The sequence below is a fragment of the Saccostrea cucullata genome, unplaced genomic scaffold, assembly GCF_032062105.1.
Source record: "Saccostrea cucullata isolate Sc308-1 unplaced genomic scaffold, CSIRO_AGI_Scuc_v1 ctg3532, whole genome shotgun sequence".
In the NCBI taxonomy this organism is placed as follows: Eukaryota; Metazoa; Mollusca; class Bivalvia; order Ostreida; family Ostreidae; genus Saccostrea; species Saccostrea cuccullata.
The window spans coordinates 103,148-129,230 of record NW_026926960.1 but is presented as its reverse complement, the minus strand read 5'-3'; the positions used below and the strand labels follow the sequence as shown (position 1 = coordinate 129,230).

At 33.9% G+C, this 26,083-nt stretch overlaps 4 protein-coding genes and 1 non-coding gene across 11 annotated transcripts in view; 3 read left to right on the top strand and 2 right to left on the bottom strand.

The window, feature by feature from the left end:
- Positions 1-6,199: 6,199 nt before the first annotated feature.
- On the bottom strand, positions 6,200-8,162 carry LOC134273053 (coiled-coil domain-containing protein 115-like). Its single transcript, XM_062755221.1, has 2 exons — positions 8,075-8,162; positions 6,200-7,380 (listed from the first exon to the last, which is right to left on the bottom strand). The coding sequence occupies exon 2, from the start codon at positions 7,378-7,380 to the stop codon at positions 6,796-6,798; it is 585 nt and encodes a 194-aa protein (XP_062611205.1). The 5' UTR covers positions 8,075-8,162; the 3' UTR covers positions 6,200-6,795.
- A 1,791-nt stretch (positions 8,163-9,953) lies between these two features.
- LOC134273058 (perlucin-like protein) lies at positions 9,954-15,070 on the bottom strand. The gene is made up of 5 exons (XM_062755226.1): positions 14,989-15,070; positions 14,372-14,451; positions 13,853-13,940; positions 13,171-13,387; positions 9,954-9,984 (listed from the first exon to the last, which is right to left on the bottom strand). The coding sequence occupies exons 1-5, from the start codon at positions 15,047-15,049 to the stop codon at positions 9,954-9,956; spliced, it is 477 nt and encodes a 158-aa protein (XP_062611210.1). The 5' UTR covers positions 15,050-15,070.
- On the top strand, positions 11,419-11,492 carry Trnas-gga (transfer RNA serine (anticodon GGA)). Its single transcript has one exon. It is a non-coding gene; the product is annotated as a tRNA-Ser (tRNA).
- Positions 15,071-18,297: 3,227 nt separating the features above from the next.
- LOC134273057 (uncharacterized) lies at positions 18,298-19,113 on the top strand. The gene has a single exon (XM_062755225.1). The coding sequence runs from the start codon at positions 18,298-18,300 to the stop codon at positions 19,111-19,113; it is 816 nt and encodes a 271-aa protein (XP_062611209.1).
- A 2,058-nt stretch (positions 19,114-21,171) lies between these two features.
- Positions 21,172-26,083, top strand: part of LOC134273069 (girdin-like) — a 47,731-nt gene continuing 42,819 nt past the window's right edge. For 6 of the 7 annotated variants that reach the window (XM_062755240.1, XM_062755245.1, XM_062755242.1 and 3 more), the window contains exon 1: positions 21,172-21,417. In XM_062755240.1, coding sequence (XP_062611224.1) covers positions 21,388-21,417 — 30 coding nt within the window. In that variant the 5' untranslated portion in view covers positions 21,172-21,387. The remainder of the gene's footprint in view (positions 21,418-26,083) is intronic. The other variant, XM_062755241.1, reaches the window with a different exon arrangement.

Sequence of the window (26,083 nt, the reverse complement as noted above, 5' to 3'; positions counted from 1 at the left end):
TCTCTTTCAGTACAATTATCCCATACAATATCTGAATTTTCAAGAACAGGACGAATAAAAGCAAAATATATTTTTATCAAAGCATCCCTTTTAAGTGTGTGCTTTAACATTCTTAAGATATTTAAACGATTACAGGATTTAGCATGAATATCAAGTATGTGGGATCTCCAATTACCATCCTGATGAAATCTTATTCCTAAATGAGTATGTGTTTCTACATTTTTAATAGTGGGCCCATCTTCACCAAACTTAATTTTTGAATGGCAAATATTTTTTCCTGCTAAAATCTGGGTTGACTGTTTTACAAGAATTGAATTCTACTGCCCATATATTAGACCACTGTTTTATTTGTCCAAGACCCTTAGTTAATAAGTTTGCAGAATTAAAAATATCATCATCAACTATGACATAAAGAGAGGTGTCATCTGCAAAAAGCCTTACAGGACTTGGTAATTTTTCAGATATGTCATTAATATACAATAAGAATAAAAAGGGACCAAGGACTGACCCTTGAGGGACACCTGAATTGGTATCTCTAGTAGTTGATGAAAAGCCATCAAGAACTACTTTTTGAGTTCTCTCAGACAAGTAGTTCTCAATCCAATTAACAATTTGCTCAGATATACATAATATTTTAGTTTATAAAGGATACCTTTATGCCATACTCTATCAAACGCTTTTGGGATGTCACAAAAGACAAATCTAATATCTTTACCTTTATCAAGACTGGATAATATTGTATGATATATTTCTAGTAATTGATTAGTTGTGGAACCACCCGGTTGAAATCCAGATTGATATTTATTAATTAAATTATTTTCAAGACAATATTTATACAAGTGCTTGAATATGATTTTTTCTAAGATTTTACATACAACTGAGGTTATTGATATTGGCCGATAGTTATTAACATCTTGTGCACTTCCTTTATTCTTATAGATGGGAGTAATTTGTGAATTTTTCCAAATGTCTGGAAGTTGCCAAATAGTAAGTAGTTTGGTAAGGGGTTTTACTATCGAGTTAGTCATATTTTTAAGAATCAGAGGTGACATACAGTCAGGACCTGGAGGTTTTGTAACATTTATAATAACTTGGAGCTGATCCAATACTTCCTCATTTTTTCTTGCCTGGAATCAAACAGCTGAAGATTTTTTTTTATATCAACAAGAACACTATTAAACAACTGTTCGATAAAAATACTAATTACTTTAAGTCACAAAATAACACAATTCCCCTCTTGGTGTTCATATTATTTGGAACATTTTCCAACTGTAATTCTCTTCTACTTTTTAAAGATTATCATGTACCTCCATATTAAGAAGAGGTCTGGAAAAAAATATCGGTGCTCTAAATAGACTAAGTGCTGTTATCCATGAACTACTTTCATGCTTCTTTACACTCGTTTAGAAAACAACAGTACCTTGTTTTGAACTTGAAAACTTGAACTTTAACTGGAAATAAAATTTATTTGTATTTTTAAATGCTCTGCTGAATTCTGTAGCTGCGCAGTTCTAAAGAGCACATCAAAAGCATTTTTCAGCAGAAGTATAGATTATATATTCAAAATATGCATTCAATTATACATATTTATTGTATCATTATCATAAGGACTTGAAATATGATCAAAATATAATGTATTTTAGCCATTTGAAGAAATGTTTACATTTTGTTCTTATTGCACTAAAGGTGACCGGACATCCCCCTTAAGGATATCCGATCCTCAGCTAGGAAGGATAACTCCAAAAATTAATATTTAATTTGAAATGCATTAAAATGAAATTTGAAAATGAAATTTTTTCATGCAAAAATTTTCATTTTATTCATCTTTATAAGATTCAAGGTTTTTGGAAGTCCTAGAAAAGATCTTATAAAAGTTGACATTTGTACCCTATAAAAGGAAAAAAATAATACTGTTTTAGAGATAAGATTTTCTTGAATCCAGCCTTAGATGCCAATGCTTATTAGCATGATATGAAATAAAAAGTGATTTGTGGTGTCTTGCAGTGATAGCAAAAGCCGTTTACACTATGTTATATAGAATACATGACGAAAATAGAAGATAAAAATACCAAATAAGAATAAAAATCATATTTCTCTGAATACCTGGATACCTATGTTTTTTTACCTAAAATATATTTGCTGATCAATTTGCAATTAGAAAATGCATTGCTGATATTCCAATTCGCTTTTTCTGCAAAAATATTGGAGATTTGACCATTTTTTTTCCTATATAATATGATTAACTTTAATCTTTAAGAAATATTGTGGATGAATTTACAAAACTTTGTGGATTCAGACATACTTTATGTGTATTTTTGATTACTGCTAATTTTATAAAGCTAAGGATCGGACTACCTAAATCAAAAGTAAGCCCTAAATTACCTACTTTTAAAGTAATGGCTGCTAAAGAAATAATTCATTTTGAACATAAAGGTTTTCAAATATAGCAAGCTGGTGTATTTTGAACTTGAGTTTCGGCATGAATTTATTTGAAAAGGAACGGCGATCTATCTCATAAAAACTTCAAACAATACACATATATGGTACACATAAAGACGGACCCCAGAGATTCCAGAGGTGACGATCGCACGTAAGCCCTGTGTATTATTATCTGAAACACTGTGTGGAAGAGGATAAGACCATGAACTGGCAAGATGATTGAATCCACACTTTCCTTAGCCACCATCTTTGTGGAAGAACCCATAAAATTTTCACAGAAGCCTCTGTAGTTTTCTGAGTTTGTAACTTCGTCATTTGACTGGATGTTGAGTTTGTAACTTTGTCATTTGACTGGCCGTTAAATTTGTAACTTTGTCATTTGACTGGATGTTGAGTTTGTAACATTGTCATTTGACTGGACGTTGAGTTTGTAACATTGTCATTTGACTGGCCGTTGAGTTTGTAACTTTGTCATTTGACTGGATGTTGAGTTTGTAACTTTGTCATTTGACTGGCCGTTGAGTTTGTAACTTTATCATTTGACTGGATGTTGAGTTTGTAACTTTGTCATTTGATTGGTCACGTTGAGTTTGTAACATTGTCATTTGACTGGATGTTGAGTTTGTAACACTGTCATTTAACTGGATGTTGAGTTTGTAACTTTGTCATTTGACTGGCCGTTAAATTTGTAACTTTGTCATTTGACTGGATGTTGAGTTTGTAACATTGTCATTTGACTGGACGTTGAGTTTGTAACATTGTCATTTGACTGGCCGTTGAGTTTGTAACTTTGTCATTTGACTGGCCGTTGAGTTTGTAACATTGTCATTTGACTGGACGTTGAGTTTGTAACATTGTCATTTGACTGGATGTTGAGTTTGTAACTTTGTCATTTGACTGGCCGTTGAGTTTGTACAGTGTAATGACTTTGTCATTTGACTGGACGTTGAGTTTGTACAGTGTAATGACTTTGTCATTTGACTGGATGTTGCATCTGATCCTCAATACCAGAACATACAATATTAGTGTGAGACTAGAACCATAAAGATATTGTTACAAAATAGTTTTTGTTTATTTTGCTGAAGGGGGGAGGGGAGGTGTATCTTATTAAAGTTCACTTTTAGTAGAGGATGTAATATGCTAATAGTTAAGATATACATGTACCTATTGTTGTTATAGATATGTTAACATTTCAAGATCCACTTAAATTTTGATAACTTCCCAGTACTTCCAGTGCTTTGGTTGCCTTTAAGGTCTTTATTGTTTGCAAAAAAATTCCCTCTTATGACATTAACAGACATGATGAGCTTTCATCCTTGACGCTAATTAAATAAAGATATGAGCTGACAAATTCCTTAGTATTTTCCTTATCCGTACATTAGAATTTTGTCATGAATTCAGATTGTTGACCCTGGAACCTTGTTATGGTGATAAGGAAATTAATTATGCCAACCTCCAGGGGGACTGTCCTATAAACAAAACAGAAAGTTCCTTGCCAAATAAAGATTTGTCTATTAATTTTCTTTTTAATTACTATGAAGTCACTAATTTTCATTGGTGTTTAATTTTCATTGGTGTGGAGAGACCCCTGATCGAATTATGTCCACAATCCCCACAAAATCCCAAAAATTCCCACAAAATTCCCACAAAATCCCAACAAGAGGCCCAGGGGCCACAGCACTCACCTGAGCACATTGGCTAGGAAAAAGCACATATCAGATCAGAACTAAAAGTTTACTGGGGGGGGGGGGCTTTAAATTTAAACCCCCCGGGGGTTCATGATTTGAACAAACTAGAATCTACACTACCTGAAGATGATTCCATATTAATATCACTAATCATAGCTTTGAAGTACTTGAAAAGATGATTTTACAAGGTTTCCCTATAAATCCCTATGTAAAACTTGGGTCGGCCATTTTGGCCCCACCCTAGCCCCGGGGGTCATGATTTGTATAAACTTGAATCTACACTACCTGAGGATGATTCCACATGAGTTTCATCTTTCCTGGCCCAGTGGTTCTTGAGAAGAAGATTTTTAAAGATTTTTCCTATATATTCCTATGTAAAACTTGGGTCGGCCATTTTGGCCCCACCCTAGCCCCGGGGGTCATGATTTGAACAAACTTGAATCTACACTACCTGAGGATGATTCCACATGAGTTTCATCTTTCCTGGCCCAGTGGTTCTTGAGAAGAAGATTTTTAAAGATTTTTCCTATATATTCCTATGTAAAACTTGGGTCGGCCATTTTGGCCCCACCCTAGCCCCGGGGGTCATGATTTGAACAAACTTGAATCTACACTACCTGAGGATGATTCCACATGAGTTTCATCTTTCCTGGCCCAGTGGTCCTTGAGAAGAAGATTTTTAAAGATTTTTCCTATATATTCCTATGTGAAACTTTGGTCGGCCATTTTGGCCCCACCCTAGCCCCGGGGGTCATGATTTGAACAAACTTGAATCTACACTACCTGAGGATGATTCCACATGAGTTTCATCTTTCCTGGCCCAGTGGTTCTTGAGAAGAAGATTTTTTAAAAATGCCATTAATTTTTCTCTAATTCATAATTATCTCCCCTTGGAAAAGGGCGTGGCCCTTCATTTGAACAAACTTGAATCCCCTTTACCCAAGGATGCTTTGTGGCAAGTTTGGTTGAAATTGGCCCAGCGGTTCTTGAGAAGAAGTCGAAAATGTGAAAAGTTTACCGACAGACAGACGGACAGACAGACAGACGGACAGACAGACAGACGGACAGACGGACGCCGGACAAAATGTGATCAGAAAAGCTCACTTGAGCCTTCGGCTCAGGTGAGCTAAAAAACCAATAGTTTTCCTTTAAACCTCAAAAAAATTAAACCCCACGCAAATAAGTGATTTTACAGTTAAACTAAAGTACTGGGCTAAGGATGCTTTGTGACAAAGAGTTAGGGTGTTGGAGAAATGTTTTACATGTAATAAGGATACAAACAGAAAATAAATATTACAGCCAGGCTAACACATGGACAATTTTTCATAAAAAATTTACATGATGCAAATTTCTTTTTCTTGAGATGTATGAAAAAGGAAAATTTCCTAAATTCTTGTCTTATTCTCTTGAATTGTGAATACAATATATTAATAGCTAATAAATTAAAGACATTTGATGCAAAAATATAGTTTAAACCTTTTACTAATTAGTGTTTTGTCTCTAATCCCTCTCCAAATTGGCAAAAGTTTCATCCAAAGGCATGCTCTGTACAAGTATAGTTTATTACATCTAACTAAGAAATGAAACATAATGCTTTAACCATCAAATTCAAACCAGTGAAAAAAATCTATTTGTAAATATATAAACTTCTACTGTGGTTGGTAGCTACAGGCATAAACTTCTAAGAAATAAATTAATATCACTGCATCAGTGTCAACTTCATTAGTTTTAGTGCTTTCTGTATCTAGTAACAGTGGCGGAATTAAGGGGGCGCCCCCCCCCCTAAAATTGTCAAAGTTAATGTGAATCACAGTTTCGTCCAGAAAATGTAAATATGTGTACTTGGTAGACCTCATTTTTGCCCTACAAAATCTCTAGTATCCAGGAGCTTTGCCCCCTGGACCCACTGGGGGCCTCCAGGCGGCCCCCAGACCCCTTGCCTACTTTTGGCGCCCCCTCTAACTTCAATTCTTGGATCCGCGCCTGAGTAATCAGTATAAACTGTAGGTTGGGTTGATCTTATCTTCTAGTAACAAACTTTCTGATATGAAGAAACAAATGAGCTATCTTAAATATCAATATAAATATAAACAAAACCTAGAAATGATTGGTTGTGTAATTATAAATCAAACCCTGTCTCTGGAAAGGACAATCATGTGGAAAAAAATTCTATCAAAACCTCTTTAGAAAGGGCATACTTTAAGTAAATCAGCCTGCATTTAACTTAATACTATTGCAGTTCAACAAGTTCAACATAACTTCATCATTATCTTTATGTGGTCAGAAAGTGTTTAGATACAGATTCCAAAATAACTGCCACGTGTATATAAATAGAGCTACAAATGACTTAACTTTTCCTTGTTTAATATTGCATCTGGCCAAGGAAATTAAACATCACAACATATATCAAGATTAATGTGTAGCAAGCATATTTCAGGTAGAATTTTAGTAACTATCTGTCTTACTTTAAAAATTGCTCATTTGAACTTTCATTCAGGATAACTTAAATTAATTTTCCTTTGCAATTTATTACTTTACTGCAAAGAGTTCATACACAGTTCGCCTTTAACACATTTAATAGGCCTTGAGGTTTTTTCTTCTATTTCCTTCATTACAATGCATTCTTTCATCTGACTTATAATAAAAAAGTTAAAGGAAGTCTGTAGTTTTAATCTACTGGGACTGTCTTAGAGGAAATCTCAGCCTTTCTTCTCTTTAGATCTGAGTACTCAGATTTAATCAGGAGAATTTTTTGTTTAAGGTTTGCGATGGCAATGATGGTTTCCACTGAGGACTTAAACTGCCTCTGACACTGTCGTAAACTTGGTGGAACTAGGACACCAAACCATTTCAGGGGATCATGCTGACCTTTCTTCTTCGTGGTTGTCTTTTTGTCTGATAGAGAAGTATTTTCTTCAGAATTTCCAACATTTCTTTTTCGTAATCCTACATTTTCTACTTCATTGGTCTCATCCTCTGTAATGCCCAGATTGGTGAACGCAGCAAACATTTCTTCTTCCTCCTCCTCCCCCGTGACCTTCACCTTTGTCGATGCCCGCATGTCTTCCTCATGAATCTGATCCATCCCTACAAATTTGACCCCCATGCTGTAGCGAGCTCTGGACATGTTCCAGAAGCCGTCCTTGATTTGGTCGTTGAGTTTCTCCTGTTCTTGGTAGAGGGAGGTCAAAGTGTCAAAGAACTGAATCAACTTGGCATCCATTTCCTCATTCAGCAGTTGTAACTCTGACATCTACCATTAAACAAACAGATCAGCAAATTACACATATAATTATGTATAATTGTATATGTAATTCAACATCATGTAATGATGAAAAAATTACATGAAAATTATAAGGCCTAATCTCCTTGTCAAGAATAATGTATTTAGACGTAAATATTCCAGGCTGAATTTGAACCCAGACCCTCAGAGCCAATAGTCAGGTGCTCTACCAAATGAGTTATCTGACCACTGGCAGTCAAATTCATCCCCCCTGAACTGCCACATTCCTCCCTCCTTTTTTTCCCTGAAGACACCAATCCATGCCCTTTTCTGGCCTTGTGTCTTTTCTTTTTGGAAGGGGGGGGGGGGGGGGGGTCTTGACACTGTGTGGAATGTTTCTTTCAGACAGCGTCCAATGGCCAGAGAGTTCATTTGGTAGAGCTCCTGACTAGTGATGATTCAGAGGGGGCATTTAAAGATATCGTATCAATGTGATCATGTTTTAATATTATAACATTACAAAATATTTATAAATCTACAATGGAGGTACAAATGGAAGTTTTCTTATACACCATGTACACTTGGGGATGTAGACGAAACGGGTTTTTACATAACATACATGTAAATCATTTATTTACAAAAACATATTCGACTCTATCGTTTGTAGATATTTTTACTTTTAATTCATTACATTAATTTCTTCTCTAAAACTTTAAAGTCTTACCGTGATTTTAACATTCAAACCCAACAACAAAAAAATGTCAGTACAATCACACGACAATATTTACATGGTTAAGAGATTTTAAATTCCGATCCCGATATAATATGCCAGTTCGTTACAACCCAACCATTTTCAGAGAAAGAAATATTAATAACTTATGTTAAATTAATTATCATTCAGTGAAATGGGTGAGTGATTATGATTGTCTGTTTACTCTACATATTGCAACGATCTGGTAGAAATATAGGGAAAGAACTATATGCGGTATATTGTATATATTTGCCCCCACAAAAGTCAAATTTTGAAAACTTCCTGAGATGTGCTGAATTTAATAAACTGTATGAGAAATATAAATTAATAGAAAATATTATAGTGACAAAGCAGTGTATTCACAATTTTTGTTTTATGACGTCACAAACTAGTCCGATTTTATATCCTTTTTCAGAAAGAGGACAAAATGGACAAAATTTCAACAATTTTAGCTTTAAAATTTATAGAGCGCAAGTTTGTTCAGGAACAATATTGACATATTTCATTGATATTATCATTCTACACATTATATCAAAATATTGATCCTGAACACACATGCGCTCGGTGACTTTTACTCAAAATATCGACGAAATATGTACATTTTTCTGTAAAATTAATAAAAAACTGAAATTTATGTCATGTTTGTGACGTCATTACGTACATATGGCGTCATTACTTATGAAAATATTCAGTGCTTTGAAGTCAACATATACTCCCCTGTTTAAGAACTTAAGGTCAAGATCTAGTAAATGAAAGGTGCCTACAGATTTATCAAATTTGAGAAATAACTGCCTTTATTGATGCTTTACAACTTAAACTTGGTCAAATAAAGTGTTTCGGGGCATAATTAGTAGGTAATCAAGATGAAAAACTGTATTTTAAGTTGTCATTTTCAATGAAAAATTTAGAAAACCAGTCATGAATATGAGAGTTTTTTTTCATATTCGACAAAGGAAATGTATCCAGATTACCTACAGTCTCTCAGAAAACGGTAATTAGTATTTTCATGGCCTCTTGTTTAAATCAGTATCAAATTTAATATAGGTATCCGGTTTACTTTTCATATGATTTCAAATTGAATGTCACGAAAATACCCTATTTTCTACATAATTCTGCTAAAGCCGTAAAGTACGGGAAAAAGAAAGTTGAAATTGATTATGACGTCATAATGGATCTAGCACCAAAAAATTAGTCTAAAGTTATTTGCTAGATCTTGACCTTAATTAAATATATCTCCATCAAAGTTTGATTTTGGGGGCAAATATTGGTTATTAACGAATAAAGTTCTTTCAATGGAATAAGCAAATAAGCATTGAAATGGGATGATTGGAAAATGCCCTGAAAAATCATAATAACACATAATAAATACATAGCACAAATAGTCTAATATATCTGTATCAATATATTATGTAATGTACAATTTGCGCTTAATAGATTCGCTGCATAAAGGGAGATAACTCTGTAAATGAATTACAAACTATCAATTCTCCCTTTAAATATTACGATCTGAAATCATAAAACAGTTAAACAACAAAACCACTCATACGTTTTAATTATATATAACACACACTTTACCATTTTCCGTTGTCATTTAATATATAAAATCATTAATATCATAAATATCGCACTGTCAATCTTAGGGACTTAAAGCCTCTCCGCTTCATCATGTAGAGTCAATATGGCTCATAATAATATGTCCAGAGCAGAAAACTACAAATTATAATAGTTTGTATACATACGTAACCTATCATCGTAAACTCCGTGAGAACAAGAAAAGAAATCAAAAGAAACAACAGACCCCGTTTACTGATTTATTTTATATTACTTGACATCTGATCAAATTTCTGATGACTTATCCAATAACTGACTCCCCAGGTTCAGACCTACAATTAAAAAGAGAAATATTTACCTTAATATTATACATGTTTTGATTTTTAAAATAATGTTTATCGCACACAATTGATGAATTGAACATATATTGGACTATGGAGTACATAGTGTACAAAATACATATGAATCTATGGAATACAATAGAATAGAATATATTAACACATATGCCACTACCAACATCATATTTTTTGTTGCAAGTGAAATGGTCTCAGTTTGGGTTGCATCATACGGAAGTAGGCTGTTAGTTATGTGACCGTGTGAAATGAACAGATTTTGAGTCACAATTATATTCTTTGATAGTGCAAATTAAAACATAATTATAGACCTTGACCGCAAGACATTTGATGCCACCTGTGCCTGAGTGAACATGTTAATTATTATTTAATTAATTTAATTATGTCAATTTTGTATCTGCTTAGTGCTTAGAGTAACTCTTCATTTTAATTGTTTATTTCATCATTGTTATAAATTGGCCGTGTTATACATGATCGTCAGTTGGAAACTGGACCTTGTATTGTCCACGCCGACACACAGATCGAGTAGAAACACCAAGTTTTGGACCGTTAATAAATTATAAAACGAAGCACCGACTTGTGTATTTCTACCGGTTATATTTGGTGGAGACTCCTAAGGGTAATTTACCCAGGGCTACTGCATATACTTTGTAGTAGTTAGATCCCAGTACTCTCATACAGCTAAGCGAGTTTGCAAATTCTTCATAGCAGAATTCCCCTCACCATGGACATGTTTCCATTTGTTCCTGCGTGGATGCGACCAGTCCAACCGCGCTTCACCTTACATCAATGTGGACGCTGCGGATTAAGACACGGATGGACCGTCTGCAACGCACTGAATTCAACATGTTTCAAGTGTGGAAGAAGAGGACACTATGCTAGGATGTGTAAAACACGGAATTCCCGTACCATCTGTGCTGTGTCTTCAGTACCGACGCTCTCAGTTGAAACACAGACTGACGAAACGTGTACAGTGCGAAGGAAATCAAAGAGGAAGCAAACCAGAGACAAAGAAAGAATCATCCAATTTCGCAAAAATCGTAAACAGAATTCCATATTGAGTGAAATGCCATTCTCATCTGTCAGTTTCATAGAAATTCACTCCGAAACTCTGGAAACCAAAGCTGAAAAGTTCCGGGAACAGGCGGCTTTCTACTGTAATGGTTTGGGCCGTGGATATCGGCCTGGATAGCTCAGTTGGTAGAGCACCTGACTGGAGATACAGGGGTCCCGGGTTCGATTTCCGGTCCAGCCATACATTTTCTCCTTTCCTGTTACAGATTTGGTGCCGTTGACCACCCCTGGAATTGCAGGTGAAAGTCCTGCCAGGGGCTAATAAGAACTTGGGTTGTGTCTTCGAGGGCGAAGACCATTTAAGGAGGGAGGAATGTAATGGTTTGGGCCGTGGATATCGGCCTGGATAGCTCAGTTGGTAGAGCACCTGACTGGAGATACAGGGGTCCCGGGTTCGATTCCCGGTCCAGCCATACATTTTCTCCTTTCCTGTTACACTACAAATCAGATTCTCGATTTTATAAAAACAAATGGATGCGTGAGCGGAAAACGTCTAATGCTCGACTATCAGAGAAAGACAAAGACTATCAAAGAACTCCAGGAAAAACTCTCTGCTGTACAAAAAGACCTTGAGGAATCAAAAAAGGTGATCGACAAATTTCAGAAAGACACCAAAACAAAACAGGAGGAGATTAATTCACTCCGGAAATACAAAGAATTTCATTCCTCGAGGAAAGCCATCTACAGTGGACCGCCCCGTGGAGCCAGGAAACAGTACCCAAGGAATTCCAACACTGTCAGAAGTTTGCCTGAAGACGCCAGACCATCTTGGAAACACGAGGACGTGTTTCGGGGGGGAAAAGGGGTACTGTGACCGTGTGAAATGAACAGATTTTGAGTCACAATTATATTCTTTGATAGTGCTAATTAAAACATAATTATAGACCTTGACCGCAAGACATTTGATGCCACCTGTGCCTGAGTGAACATGTTAATTATTATTTAATTAATTTAATTATGTAAATTATGTATCTGCTTAGTGCTTAGAGTAAATCTTCATTTTAATTGTTTATTTCATCATTGTTATAAATTGGCCGTGTTATACATGATCGTCAGTTGGAAACTGGACCTTGTATTGTCCACGCCGACACACAGATCGAGTAGAAACACCAAGTTTTGGACCGTTAATAAATTATAAAACGAAGCACCGACTTGTGTATTTCTACCGGTTATAGTTAACTGTATAATGCACTTGGGAACACCACTCCTCTCTCTCTCTCTCTCTCTCTCTCTCTCTCGCTCTCTCTCTCTCTCTCTCTCTCTCTCTCTCTCTGTGTGTGTGGGGGGGGGGGGGTGTGTGAGGGGGTGTGTATGTGTGTGTGTGTATCGGTGAATTTATGTACTTACTTCCCCAAGCCAGGTGTTTGTTACGCACCATCATCTCTGTATTGTAAAATTTCTTGATATTTCTGGTATTTACATAAAACAAATGCAATTTCCAAAAGGGATTGCACAGCAGATATTCAAATCTCAATTTTACGGCGTCTCTGTTTATATCCAATATTTCTATTATACTGTTATATAAAAAAAATTCCACCGGTAATTCCAAAAATTAACCAAAATAAAAAAGAACCTTCGCTCTCATTTATGGAAGGGATCATTTTAATTCATTTTTTTTATTTAAATTCATGAGGGTGGATATTTGTAGGCAACCAAAATTTTAATGGTTTGATGAGCGTATAATGTGTACACTAATCACTCTATACAGAAGATTAAATACTGCATACAGGGAATTTTTTGCCCCGTTTTATTTTCGCCCCCGTTTGCCAAAATCACGGGTGGACGAATTTAAAACGGAACGAATTTAAAGAAAACAGTATATTTTTTAAACAGAACTGTGAATAGGCGAATTTAAAAACGGGACAAAATTGTTTGAAAGTGCAAACGGGGGAAAAGGGACGAAAATAACTACACATTAAGATGATCTGACACGTATTTTTCTGTATATTCGTGGGTTAGGATGATCCAAACATTGGCCCTCTACGAAAAATTAATGATTCCACAATAACCCTCCTCTTTCTCCCATCTCATCTCTATTTATATATAATTAAGTTCCTTTCCAAATTACGTCAAGATAAAAATAGTACTCACCCTAGAAGCATTTCACACACGAATGGTTTTACTGTATCACAGGGGTAGTCTTCCCATTTATAATGTAAGCCCGCTAGCGCCAGGACGCAATTCTCACCAGTGTGACCATTGGGCTCGTTTTTCCCCCAGTTATTTATAGAAATATCGTCCATATTAGAAGAATAAACCCAGTGGTTTTCATTTATAATATCCGAAATACCCAGCCAGTAATCCTTCCCTGTAATATTAACGAGTTTGTTTATTGCCCTAACTTGTCGAAGTTAATTCCAAAGTGTACGTATATGTCATATGTATGTCTGTATGCTTGTCATGTTGTATTCAGAATGATACTTTATCTTTTGTAACCGATTTCTCTGTCATATCCATACATATGAGATTACATAAATATAAATCCTTTTTATGACTTTTCAAAATTCGACGAAAGGTATCACCAAGGTTACTAAAAGTATAATATATATGCATATGGATATAAAAATTATTTCAAGATTGATTCTGTTTGTAGTCTTCAGCCTGACTGGACCGAAACATATAACTGTAGACTATAAAAACTATAAAGAACAATCATCAGTAGATCAGACTAAATCCCCCCTGATTTGAAAGAAGCTTGATAAAATTAGTGCGTTAAAAATTTTAATTCAGATTTAAATAAGATTAATATTTGTACTGTTATAAATCTACTCACGTAAATGTTCAGCGAATCCAGAGATAAAGTTCATCTCAGACATGGTCTTTGGTTCTGCTAGGTAAGTATGGTAGGCTTGGCATATACTCTATCAAATATATAATATACATGCATGTAAATACTTAAATTGTATGATTTTAAAACTTGTATAAAGGAAAACCTTAGGCATATCGTTCAATTTGGCTCTATTATTACGAATGCTTTTTATTTAAATCATTCGCTTCGATCTATTAAAATAGTAATGATAAAACTAGATAAAATAGTTTAATATGAAAAAAAGTTCCAAACATGAAATTAATTTAAAGATTTATATGACGAACAAACCATCCTACATCAACAATATCAACCTGTTTCCAATGTAAATGGGGTTAACGAACAGTATTTAAGATCAAAGGTCCATAGAAAAAATACAAAATGGGAAACAAACAAGGACCTCCGAAACATCAGAGGTGGGATCAGGTGCCATGGAGGAGTGAGCATCCCCTGTCACATCTACCACCTGAGATTTCTGATACTCACCGAGGCTGCTGGCCATGGTTCAGCTAACATACTGAACATGTAACACTTATCTTGATGTTGTACCCAGCCATCCCTACAAGCTGTTAATTAATCAAACTGTTAATTTATCAAGATGAAATAGATACTAATTGATTACTGATATGTCCGTCCCTACAAGCTGTTAATTAATAAATATTAAAATACAGTATGTAGATGTTAATTAATCAAGATTAAAATATATACTAAATGATTATTGATATGTTCGTCAGTAATACTGAGTTACTAGTACTGATTTAATTAACACTATTTTGATAATGAGCTATTATAGTTCTTTTCCTTTGAACATTAATTTTATAGACTTGATATCGTCAATGGTTATAAACAGATAAATTACTCTCTGATTTGCCATTGATATTATTTTGACATATTTAGTATTTCAACTGAGTGTGTTTATTGATGGAGATAAAAATGGTTGGGTAAAAAATTATGATTGAAAACATTTATTACAATAAATCAGGGACACATCGATAGCATCTTCACTTGCGGCAAGAGTAGCGGATCAGACACCCTTGGTTATGTAGAAATATGAAGCTTTCTTAAGGAGATAAAGAAGAATATCAAACCAAACTCCGGTTTACCTTGAATATGTTCCATACATGTTACTAGTAAAAGAAATAAAACGAAAGATTTTGGAGGCATCGTAATGGCGATAAATGTCCGTGTTATTGATAAGGAATTATATAATGTCTAGATATAGGCCAAACTAAGGAAACAGGAAATTACCGGTCGTCAATACATAATGCAAACACATATAATGTTAAATTCAGTGGGTAGTCTGTAGTCTCTATATGACATATAAATAAGTCGCATGTCAAAATATAATATCATCCATATTACTATGATTATATCTTTCTTGAAAGGGGGATATATCCCATTACATAATTTATAAAATGCTTTTAGGCGTCGGAAGCAGAATAAAATTTAAGTGAGGGGCTCATTGAAAGTAGGGGGCTAGACCAACAAAAGACAAACCTTTGGAGACTAAGCCCAATTTTCAATGTTTATATTACGTCTATCTTTCCAAAAGTGGGGAGGGACTAACCCACCCATCCCCAGCTCCCGGTTCCAATGCCTGTGTAATGGATATATATTTGCTGAACAAAGATTGATAGTTTTACATATATGTATAGAGTTTAGAAAAGCAGAAATCACACCTTTAAACATTGCCATCAGAATGTTCAAAAGATACCTGGAGTAGTCCAATAGTTACACAATAGCATTTTAAACTCTTAAAATGATATATTATTTCTTAATTCTGCTGACATAAGGAGAACGTATAGAACTTGACATAATCAGTGCATACTAGTATTCAATGCAACAAAATGTACAAATGAAAGCATTTATTTATAAGGAAATACACACTAGATTAATTAAATGTGAACTAAAATAGATTCACAATACACTAATTTAAATCTATAATTGAAGAATTGGTATGAGTGGGTGACATTAATTTTCGTAGATCTATATATAGCATTCCATATTCTATGCAGCCAAATTGAAATTTTATTTTTTGGCATAGTTTATTTACCATGAACTTTTTAATTAAAATTCAGTTACGACCTTGATTCTTCTTTTATACAATTAATAACTAACATGATGTATGATGTCATTTTCTGAAATAAAGGAGCCCCGAACACCTGTATGTATATCTAATTTGATTATAATTTTAACACAAGACAAACGTTGGGGTTTCTCATTACATAATTCGTTTTTATGGACCTGTGAACGTCTGACAGGAATACATTAAAGACTCTATTAGGTGGGCCTTCCACTTCAGACTAACAATTCTTGTAAGTCGGCGATTTAAATTTCATAGAATTATTTGACTCAAATAAAGTTGTAAATCGATTTCTAGTTGAATCATGGTCTTTGAGAAATGCTTGATACTAGTACTATAATCATAAAAATCCTTTTTTTTATTGTGGGATTTGGTTTTAAATATACTTAATCTAACAATCCCATGAAGGGGTAGGAATTAAGAGATAGATAATTGGACTTGGTTTTTAGATGATTGGTATAACAATTATATTTTTTATGCATGCAGCAAAGTCAGCAATTTTTATTTTAGACCCTCAGCGCTATAAATATTTTACGCTTCACATATCTAAAAAAAAAAAAACAACAAACAAACAAAACAAAATAAAAAGCAAAGAAACAAAACAAACAAAACAGAAGCGATTAAACAGGCAATAACAAAATAAAATTGAAAATTAACATCAACAAACCCAAAACAAGCAAACACACAAAACAATAAAAACATTTAAGAAAAAACCAAATTAATTAAATAACGACCGAGAAAACTATAAAGTGATACACTATAGTAAAACCAAGGAAAAATCAAACAATACATGTATGACATAATGTATTAAATAACAATGAAAACATGTAAATATATTTTAAAAAGAGTAATAGAAAAAAAAAATTCAAACCAAAATAACCAAAAACCAGAGCTATCATTACATAGACTGTATATCTAAATCTTCACAAGCAAAGAAAGAAAGTAGCAAAGACAAAAATGTTTAACCTTACCCAAGCTGAAAGCTCAAGCGAGCTTTTCTGTTCACTCGTTGTCCGTCAGTCTGTCTTTCCGTCTGTGAACTTTTCATATTTTCAACTTCTTCTCAAGAATCAGTGAGCCAATTTTTATCAAACTTGGTACAAAGCATCAATGAGAAAGGGCATTTAAATTGTTAAAGAGAAGGCTAAGCCTTCTTCCAAGGGGAGATAATCAAGAAAAGACGGAATTGGGATTGGGTCATCAAAAACTCTTTTTTTTCAAGAACCACTGGGTCAGAAAAGCTAAAACTTATGTAGAAACATTTTGTGTTACATGCAGTGAAGATTCTAAATTGTTCAAATAACCCCTTGGAAGGGTATGGCCACAGTAGGGAATACAATTTTTACATTAAAATAAATAGAGGAAAATCTTTAAAAATCTTCTTATGAAGAATCACTTGGTCATGAAAGTTGAAACTAATGTGGAAACATTTTGGGGTAGTGTAGATTCTAAATCGTTCAAGTCATGACCCCCATATGCATTGGGCCACAATAAGTACTACAAGTGGGGAAATCAGGAGAACAGCATGGTCCCGGTTACTCAGGTAAGCGTTGTGGCCCATGGCTCTCTTGTTTATAACATAACTTAAAAATTTCTATAAATTATACGTATTTTAAAGCTTGAATTTGATTGTTTGCATCGCTGTTATCTGTATTTAATTACATGTAGTTAGTAGTTATGCATGTTAACAGGGCTAGTCAAAAAGACGATGCTTTGGGAATTTTGTTTAAAATTTCACTTAACATATGAAAATAACTTTCAGCAAATCATTCTTTATAGTCGATTTTAGAATAAAAACATACATTTGATAAACATTTGTATTAATTTACAATTATTTGAGAAATATTTCCCGCTTTGGGGCGTGTGGGGGGATATACGATTTAAATTTTTGTTGAAAAATAAGAACAAAGCCCATAAAAACTTGTATCGGGAGAAAGGGCAGTGTAGACTGCGCGCGCGTCAGTTGACCCAGACTTGGTATATAAGTAAACCGATTCCGTAAATAACAAAATACAGACACCTGATATTAATGAGTGTCTGTAGAGATTCCCAAAGACACCTGGCGCACCTGACAATGACACACACACTGGTCTGTCTTCTGCTGGCTTCTTCTTTCCTAATTAGTGCCAATGCCATCAGTACGTATGAAATATTTCAGAATTCCTGCCAAATACCCATAAATGGTTTTCTTTTTTGCTCCTTCTCTGTAAGTAAAAACTGGGATTTTTTGAAATTTCGAGAATGGATTAATGGTGTGCCGGGAGACATAAAACTGGCAGAACTTTATATCAGTTGTGAGACGGGGGCGTCCGTTTTCCTACCCTGGCCGATGCGCGCCCGAAGCCTTAAAGTCTTTGACATTCACAACTGCATCATCCGTGGATTTTACGACGAATATGAGGACCCTGCAAATTACACGGACAGCATAGTGGACCTGAAGATGACAAACTGTGTGATCGAAGAAACTCAAAATGACCACATTGACCGGACCCTTCATAGATATCCCAGCGAGAGCTTCGCGTGCGGACAGAAATCGGTCGTCGTTGTGGACATCAGGAATCTTACGTCGACGTTCCCTCGGCTTCCTAGTGGACCCAAAATGGATCAACATCAGAACGCGACACAAACCAAGTACAGTTGTACCTATAATCACTTAATCCATTACGAAGAAACTTTTCAATATGGTCAGGAAAACGACTCTACCGTAAACTATTATCCGGTGCTTAATGTCGTAACGTTTTCGTCCAACAACCTGACTTCGGTCCCAGAAAAGGGCAGAAACTGGCCTGCCTATTTTCCAGCGTTAAAGGTGTTAGATCTGTCTAACAATAGCATCGCTGAATTTGATTTTGTCATTCCAAATGAAAACCATACCTTATACGTTGATCTGCGGAAGAATTCTATCGTCGACGTTTTGATGAATATGACGTCATATCTGAGAGACGACGGTGCCGTTGTTATTGATCTTAGGGAAAATCCAATTCGCTGCGGTTGCAATATTTTAGATTTGAAAGAGTATCTCATGCAAATAAGTGAAAGATTTCCAGAGTGGAAACAGGGAACGGAGGTTTATTGTAAAACAAAAGACCAGAAAACGCGTCGGATAGTTGACATCACCATGGAGACGTGTCATGACGTCATGTGATTTCAAGTCTGGTCTTCGTGTTCGTGGTTTGTACATTTTCTTTGAGTTTTTTTTCCCGGGGAAAACTATACTTAAGTCAGACTATTGATAAATCCAAGTGTTATAAGTATTGAACACCGATTTAACATATATTGTTTTCTTTCTGAGTTTTTCAAAATGACAACTTTATATAAATATTGTGTTCCTTCTTGGAAAGAAATTCACTGTAAAATTTTGATGATACAATGATGAGAAAATTCCGGATTCTATTTCTTATTCTGTTCCATATATTGCGAACGCTTATATTGCCTTTAATGCAGAGTTGTTCTTCTGACTGAATTTTATCTTAATTTTAATTTATCTTTGATAACAGATAAATAACAGAATTTGAAGAGAAATAATTTAGCTTTTTTTTTTTTTTTTTTGAAAATCTGTCTATGAAATATTTTTTTAAAGATGATATTAATTATTTTTTTTTTTATCTTTCTATGTATAAGAAGATTTTTTTATTTTAAAAATATATATCTGTATCTGCATATGAAATATTTTCCTTTTTCTTTATTTTGGATTTATGCACATTGTCATTAATAATTTATTGTATTTAATGTTTTCAAAACAACTGTTTACAGATTTATGAAAATAAAGTTTTGTCATTGTTATTGGATCATGTTTTATTATAATGTTCAGTCTGAAATCAAAAATGAAGTGATATATCAATTTGTTTAATTATTCAGTTATCATTTCAATTTCAAATTGAACATGAGAGGATAAACATTGAAGTTCTTGAAACCTAATAATTATATTTAAAATTTATTATATCTCTGTATAACAGCGAAAATGATTTCATGAATCATAATGATTAAATTTTATGATTATAAATTTTGCAAATAACGAAAATTGGGGGTTTTAAATATGATTTTTTTTTTTAAAAGGTCACCTATTAATTCGATCACAAACAGACGAAATAAAAAAAAATGTGTGTGCTAGATGGAAAATTGACCGCAAAAGGAGAAGAACTTGCTTTAAATGACTATATATTTATTCTTATAATGATGCAAAGAAAACAAAAATAACTTCTGAGGGAAACTGAGTTCAAAGATTTATAGCAAGTTAAAGTTTTGGATTTTTTTCTTTTATTTATTCTTTCGAAAATATCCAATAAATGTATTTAATTTAATTTATTTTTATTTTTTATATTAAAGCAATATTTGTTTAAAAAAATGTTCCTGGTATTTTCAAGAAGAATGTTATTATTTATACCAGTATTTTCTCATAATATAAGATTGATGATAAAATGTGACTTTCTCAAGAAAATATTTACCCTTCACATACACCGGAGGCCGCGTTCTGCAGTACAACACGAACATGCCATGGAGTAAATACATATTTCATGAATATTTATTGCCTTTAAAAGACTTTAAAATGAGTGCTCGTGGCATAATTAAGATGAACTGTTGAAAATTTACTAATTAACTGCTCAGTTTGCTTGTGTGCTTGTTTGTCGGATGGGAGATGCCTCTCGTATGGTTTTAATTTTTTTTTTTTTTTTTTTTGTTTTTTTTTTTTTTTGGTGAGCGTAGTTTTTACTTTGAGGAAAGCACTTTAATGTAATAGGTGAGTTAAATTTTCTGTCCAGTCAGGGTAAGAGAGCGTTTTCATGAAAATAAATACAAAAGCATTTATAACGGACTGATGAAATTGAAAATGCCACTTTACGAATAAAGAATTACTTCATTTGATTTTAGACTTTCTTTTTAAAATAAAGATTCTAAAATTTCATACTCCTTCTGAGCAACATATTTTATTTTATTCTGGCTAAACACTCTGATAAATCTAGAGAAAGTGTATGTCGTATCAGTAAGAAATTCGTGTCAAAATGATCTAATACCAAAGCTGATTTTGGACAGCAAGGTCTAAGGGAAAAAACTTTCGTAGGCACCTTGACGAAAATGTTTGAGTTGTCGATCATTTTAGTAAAAAAAATAGTCCCCATTAACTGATTGATTTTGTTTTTAAATTTAGAGTTTATTTCAAAAATATTTGAAAATTTGGTCTACAACTTCTTTTATATTTAATAGTTGATACAAAGAACCATTTTGTCCTATAACCGGAAATGCGTAAGAATAAATTTGGCTTAGCATCGATTGTTTGAAAATGGCGGCGATCAGAGGCGATGGAGAGCAAACTTTTATGTTTGAAATACTAGTTGTATGAAAATTATGTGAGGGATATTTTACCGAAAATGTTTTAAAGAATTGATGTTCTTCTGTCATGCATTTGGGGTGAAGCAAAGGAATGGCAGCGCCGGAGACGCCCAGGCTTCTGGTAAGTGCGTTAAGCAAGATCGCGTAACCTGTGTTGACAAATAGACTTAACGTGTTCATACAACCATGTCGTACAAAAAGTAAACACACATTAAACATTTAAAAGTTACATATTGAATTAGATTATAGTTGTCAAAGATATTTGAAGAGCAAATGAGTATTTACTCCGGATTCAGGAATAACTACAAACTTTACCCTAGGAAATGATTGATTGATAGAAATAAATTCTGGATGTGAATAAAAAATGCATCTATCATACGTAGAAAACTAAATTATGCCCTATTATTTTAAGTTTTTTACATTAAGTTAAATATTATAACTATTGGTGACATTGTCCAACAAGCTTGACAATCTTTAATTGGCTGTATAGTCAGTGAAAATGACATTGTCATTTGTTGTGCCACAGAAAAATATCTTTATACATGTTATATTTGCAAAAAAAATTATCCGTAACAACTTGAATAGTAACATCAACAAGTATCCAAGGGGAAAGTTCACAGATGGAGAGAAGATGCAGGAGGTTTAATTATTTTAACATGTTCGAAATGAAAAATTAGAGTTAATCATCTTTACTTTACATTGTGATTGAGAGAGACAGAAGGAGGAAGTTTGTTTGCAAAGAATGTAGAGGGACTTAGATCATGTAGATATTAAAATTCTGCATTTTGACACTCAACTATGACTGTATGACACTGTCTAAGTGTGGCATGTTTGTTTCTCAATAAAGTCAATGAATGATCAGTGTAATTTTTTCATGTTACAATATTTTAATTTTGTGGATTCTAAGGCATCACTTTTAAACATCCATTTCTAATTAATTAATTTATTAATTAATTAATGACACTGATAGATCTACCTGGTGAATCATGCTGCATGAAGATTTTTCCCCATATTTTTCCATATTTGTGTAAATGCAGATCAGTGTGTTTCTTAGGAAGTAATAAAAGAATTACAAAAATTATAATTTAAATATACTTGGAGAAAAGGGGGATGGGGTTTGCTGGCACATACTACTCTACAAATTATTATATTTTACATGAAACTTATGTGAGGAGAGATTTAAAAAGAATAATATATGAATGAGCATATATGCAACACATGCAATTTGAGTTTTCATGTTAATGATGATTAACATGTATCAATTTCTGATAGATGTGATATCATTTAATCACACTACAAATTTTCTGTCCAGAAAATGATGAATTTGAGATTAAACATCCAAAGAGAGTATATTCAAGGCCAGTAGTTCGTAGAACACTTAACATTATCAGTACACCAGTGTATTTATGGCAGAAACAAACAAGGCACTGATAACCCTGTGATTTATTATAATATTAAAACCAAAAGGCAACACTTCTAGAATGGGTTTTCCTCCCTGAGATTATTCTACCATTACTGGATTTATTGTCAATAGGCTGATGGAACAAATCAATGTTTATTTTAGAAATAAGATAAATTGCAAGTACCTGAAATATTTGAGATCAGTTTATTTGCAGAACTAGTTGAACATAACAAGCATTATCTAACTGTATTTTCTACCTCTGTGTGGTCTGACATGATCGCCGGTGATCCTTCTTCCATTTCCACATTTGAACTTGGATGTTGAATCTGTTGGTTCTGCCAGGTCTATACTTGCTTAAATTGCTTTTCAGCCCAGTCAATGCATGATCTTAAGAGAACAGAGCCAATTAGGTTTTCATTTTATTCAAGGCTCTACATTAGTACATGTTGTTATTATATAAATATATTTGAGTCCAATATTAAGGCCTTCTTTAAAACATGTAATGCCTGTTTACCTGACTCCAATCTCAGACAGAAAAAAATGAGGTTACTAGGTAGCAGGAGTAGAAACTCCCTAAAATTACAACTCACAAATAATTGCGAGTTCCAAAAATATGAACTCGCAATTTCAAAAGACAACTCGCAATTTTAAAATGAAAGCTTTCTAGAAATAAATCACCATCCATCCATTTTAAAAATAAAAATTCAAAATTTTCTACACGAGGTTTAAAAAAAATTATGTTTGTTTCCTGTAACATTCCTCAAAAATCATTGTTCAGAAGGTCAAGATTTTTTTTCCTTATGATTATAGAGCCAAACATCCCCGGGTGAATAGAGGATATTTACAGTGGACACCTAACATGGCATATATGCCTAGCCGCAAAAAACGAACTTCAAAAGTTTTGGGGGGAAATTGTTGTTACAATAATACATTATGATTACTCATTATATCTAAGGTAAATTGTTAACTAGGTTGACATATTTTATATCTCAAGTTAAGCTACAATTAATTTTTTTTTGGAATAAATGGATTTCGAATCAGCTGATTGATCAAACGACGCAGATTGGGAGAAAAAAAAATCCACCTGGAGGTAATTTTAATAGATCAGTCATTTTTTTAGGCCTGGTTATCGGACATGGGTTTAAAAATGGTGGATGTCAGATAAATTTTTCCCTTGGTGAAATTTACAGTGAAAAAAATCAACTCGCAAAAATTTGCGAGTTACAAATTTTTTAACTTGCAATTTGGAAATTCTAACTCGCATTTTGCGAGTTGTATATAGTGAATTTCGAACCCAGGGTAGGTAAGAATTTAACTAATTTTTTACAGGAATTTTAATTGACTTTTCAAAATGACTATCCCCCCGTTCACACAGGCGCCGCTTCTACCACGATCAAAGCGTGGCCGATAGTGACATATTGCAGGAGAAACGTCGTAAAGTCGTCATAAGCGTAGTATGATCGCAGTAGGGTCTTCATGATCGGAGAGCTCTACACTCTCACTACACTTATTTTGAACATGTTCAAAACAAGCGTAGCGGGATCGTGGCCAACAAGAATCTTTACATCTGTGAGTAGAAGCGCTGTTATCGTACAAGCAGCAAGGAAGCATCATAGAGAGATCTTTGTGATCGTAGTAAAAGCGTAGGAACTTATCAAGTACGCTCATACAATGCTCCCTCTGTGTTCATACTATGTTCTCACTATGATCTCTCTACGTTCCTGAAGATCCTACGAAGACCTTCATAGACCTTAAGCCGATCATATGACGACCTATCAGACAGGAGTTCGTTCTTAGAGCACTAATATTTGACCAATCATCATCTGTAAACTAAATGTTAAGGGTGACACTATACTTGATGATTGTTGATGATCATTTGCAATTGAGAATTTTCACATCTTGTTACAGTTACAATTAAAAATACCCTTAAACCATGTGGTAAAGACCGCAAAAAAAAAAACTGCAGTCGCAAGATATGTATCATCGCTAAAATCGTACTACAAAAATCTGTGGTTGTAAGATATATTTACATCATCTCCAAAATCATACTAGAAGCATAATACAATCGTAATTTTTTACAGGAATTTTAACTGACTTTTCAAAATGTGATAAGAAATTTAACTAAACAATTAAAATATATTGTACTTGTTAACAAGAAAAGATTAAAATTTCAAAATAAATTTAAACTGTAAAAAAAAAATAATTGTTGAGTTGGAGGTTTTTTAGCCAGGAGATGGCAAATAAATACAGGTATGTTTAACTCTAGACCAAGGGATGGGGAAAATTCCTGCCTATGATGATATAATCTCCCAATTATTTTGATATATCCCCTCCGCCTTCACCTTCTGTTAGGGAGGAACCTGATGCCCAGCCCCTTCTACATGTTGTACTTTTTAAATGTTCCCTGCTATTCCTTAGGGACAACCCTGACACAATCTTTTAAAGGTGGCCTTAACAACAGTTTATGAAAATATATGAAATTCAGACAAAACATTAAGTTGATAGTTACAAACATGTCTAACACATTTATTTTTTCTCTGCATTAATAATGCCATATTTCCACAGGTTTGTATCCCCCTCCTTTTCCATGCAATATGAGGTCATCGAATGGTAAGAATTAAGTAATCATTAGATCACCATATCTGGTCTATATATATACATACCGCCTCTTAATCCGCCCGGCTTATTGTATTCCACGGGATTATAAAGATTAATACTGGCTTTTAATATTAGGCCATGTGACTAAGGAACTTAGCTCTCTTACTCGGAGTGAAATCAGCCCCATAATGACACACTGCAAGGTCAGACATGAAGGTGTCCAGTGTATAATGTGTATTCTGATGCCAAAGATGGGTAAAAATGGAGTTTATAGTTAGGTTTTATACTCACAAAGGAATGTAAAATTTGAGGTGAATCGGTGGACACTTCTTGAGTGTGATATAAAATTAACATTTTGTGCAACTTTAGCATATTTAGTGTATGTACAAAGGATTTAATTATGTGAAACCTCAAAGTTTGAATGCAGTCGCCAACATTGAAATACTTCATTTTTGTAAGTACATTTTTCCCTGACCTCGAAGTAATGCACAGTGTATTATTATTACATGTACAACATTATAAGGTACACATTTACATGATTGAGTGTCACGAGAAGTTTTTTCTAGACCAGCATTGGATATGTGTAATGGAAAACAAAAGTGTTAAATCATTTAGCTTTTTCAGATACATGTACCTCTTTATTGTACATGTACATGTATTATATAGATTTTAAGAATCCGCTCCACAGTTAATACTGGGCAGATAGATATTGGAGAGAGGAATTTAACGAAAGTATGTTTATTCATTAACATGATTAAGGAATAGCCATCTAGCTTTCTGGTTTTAT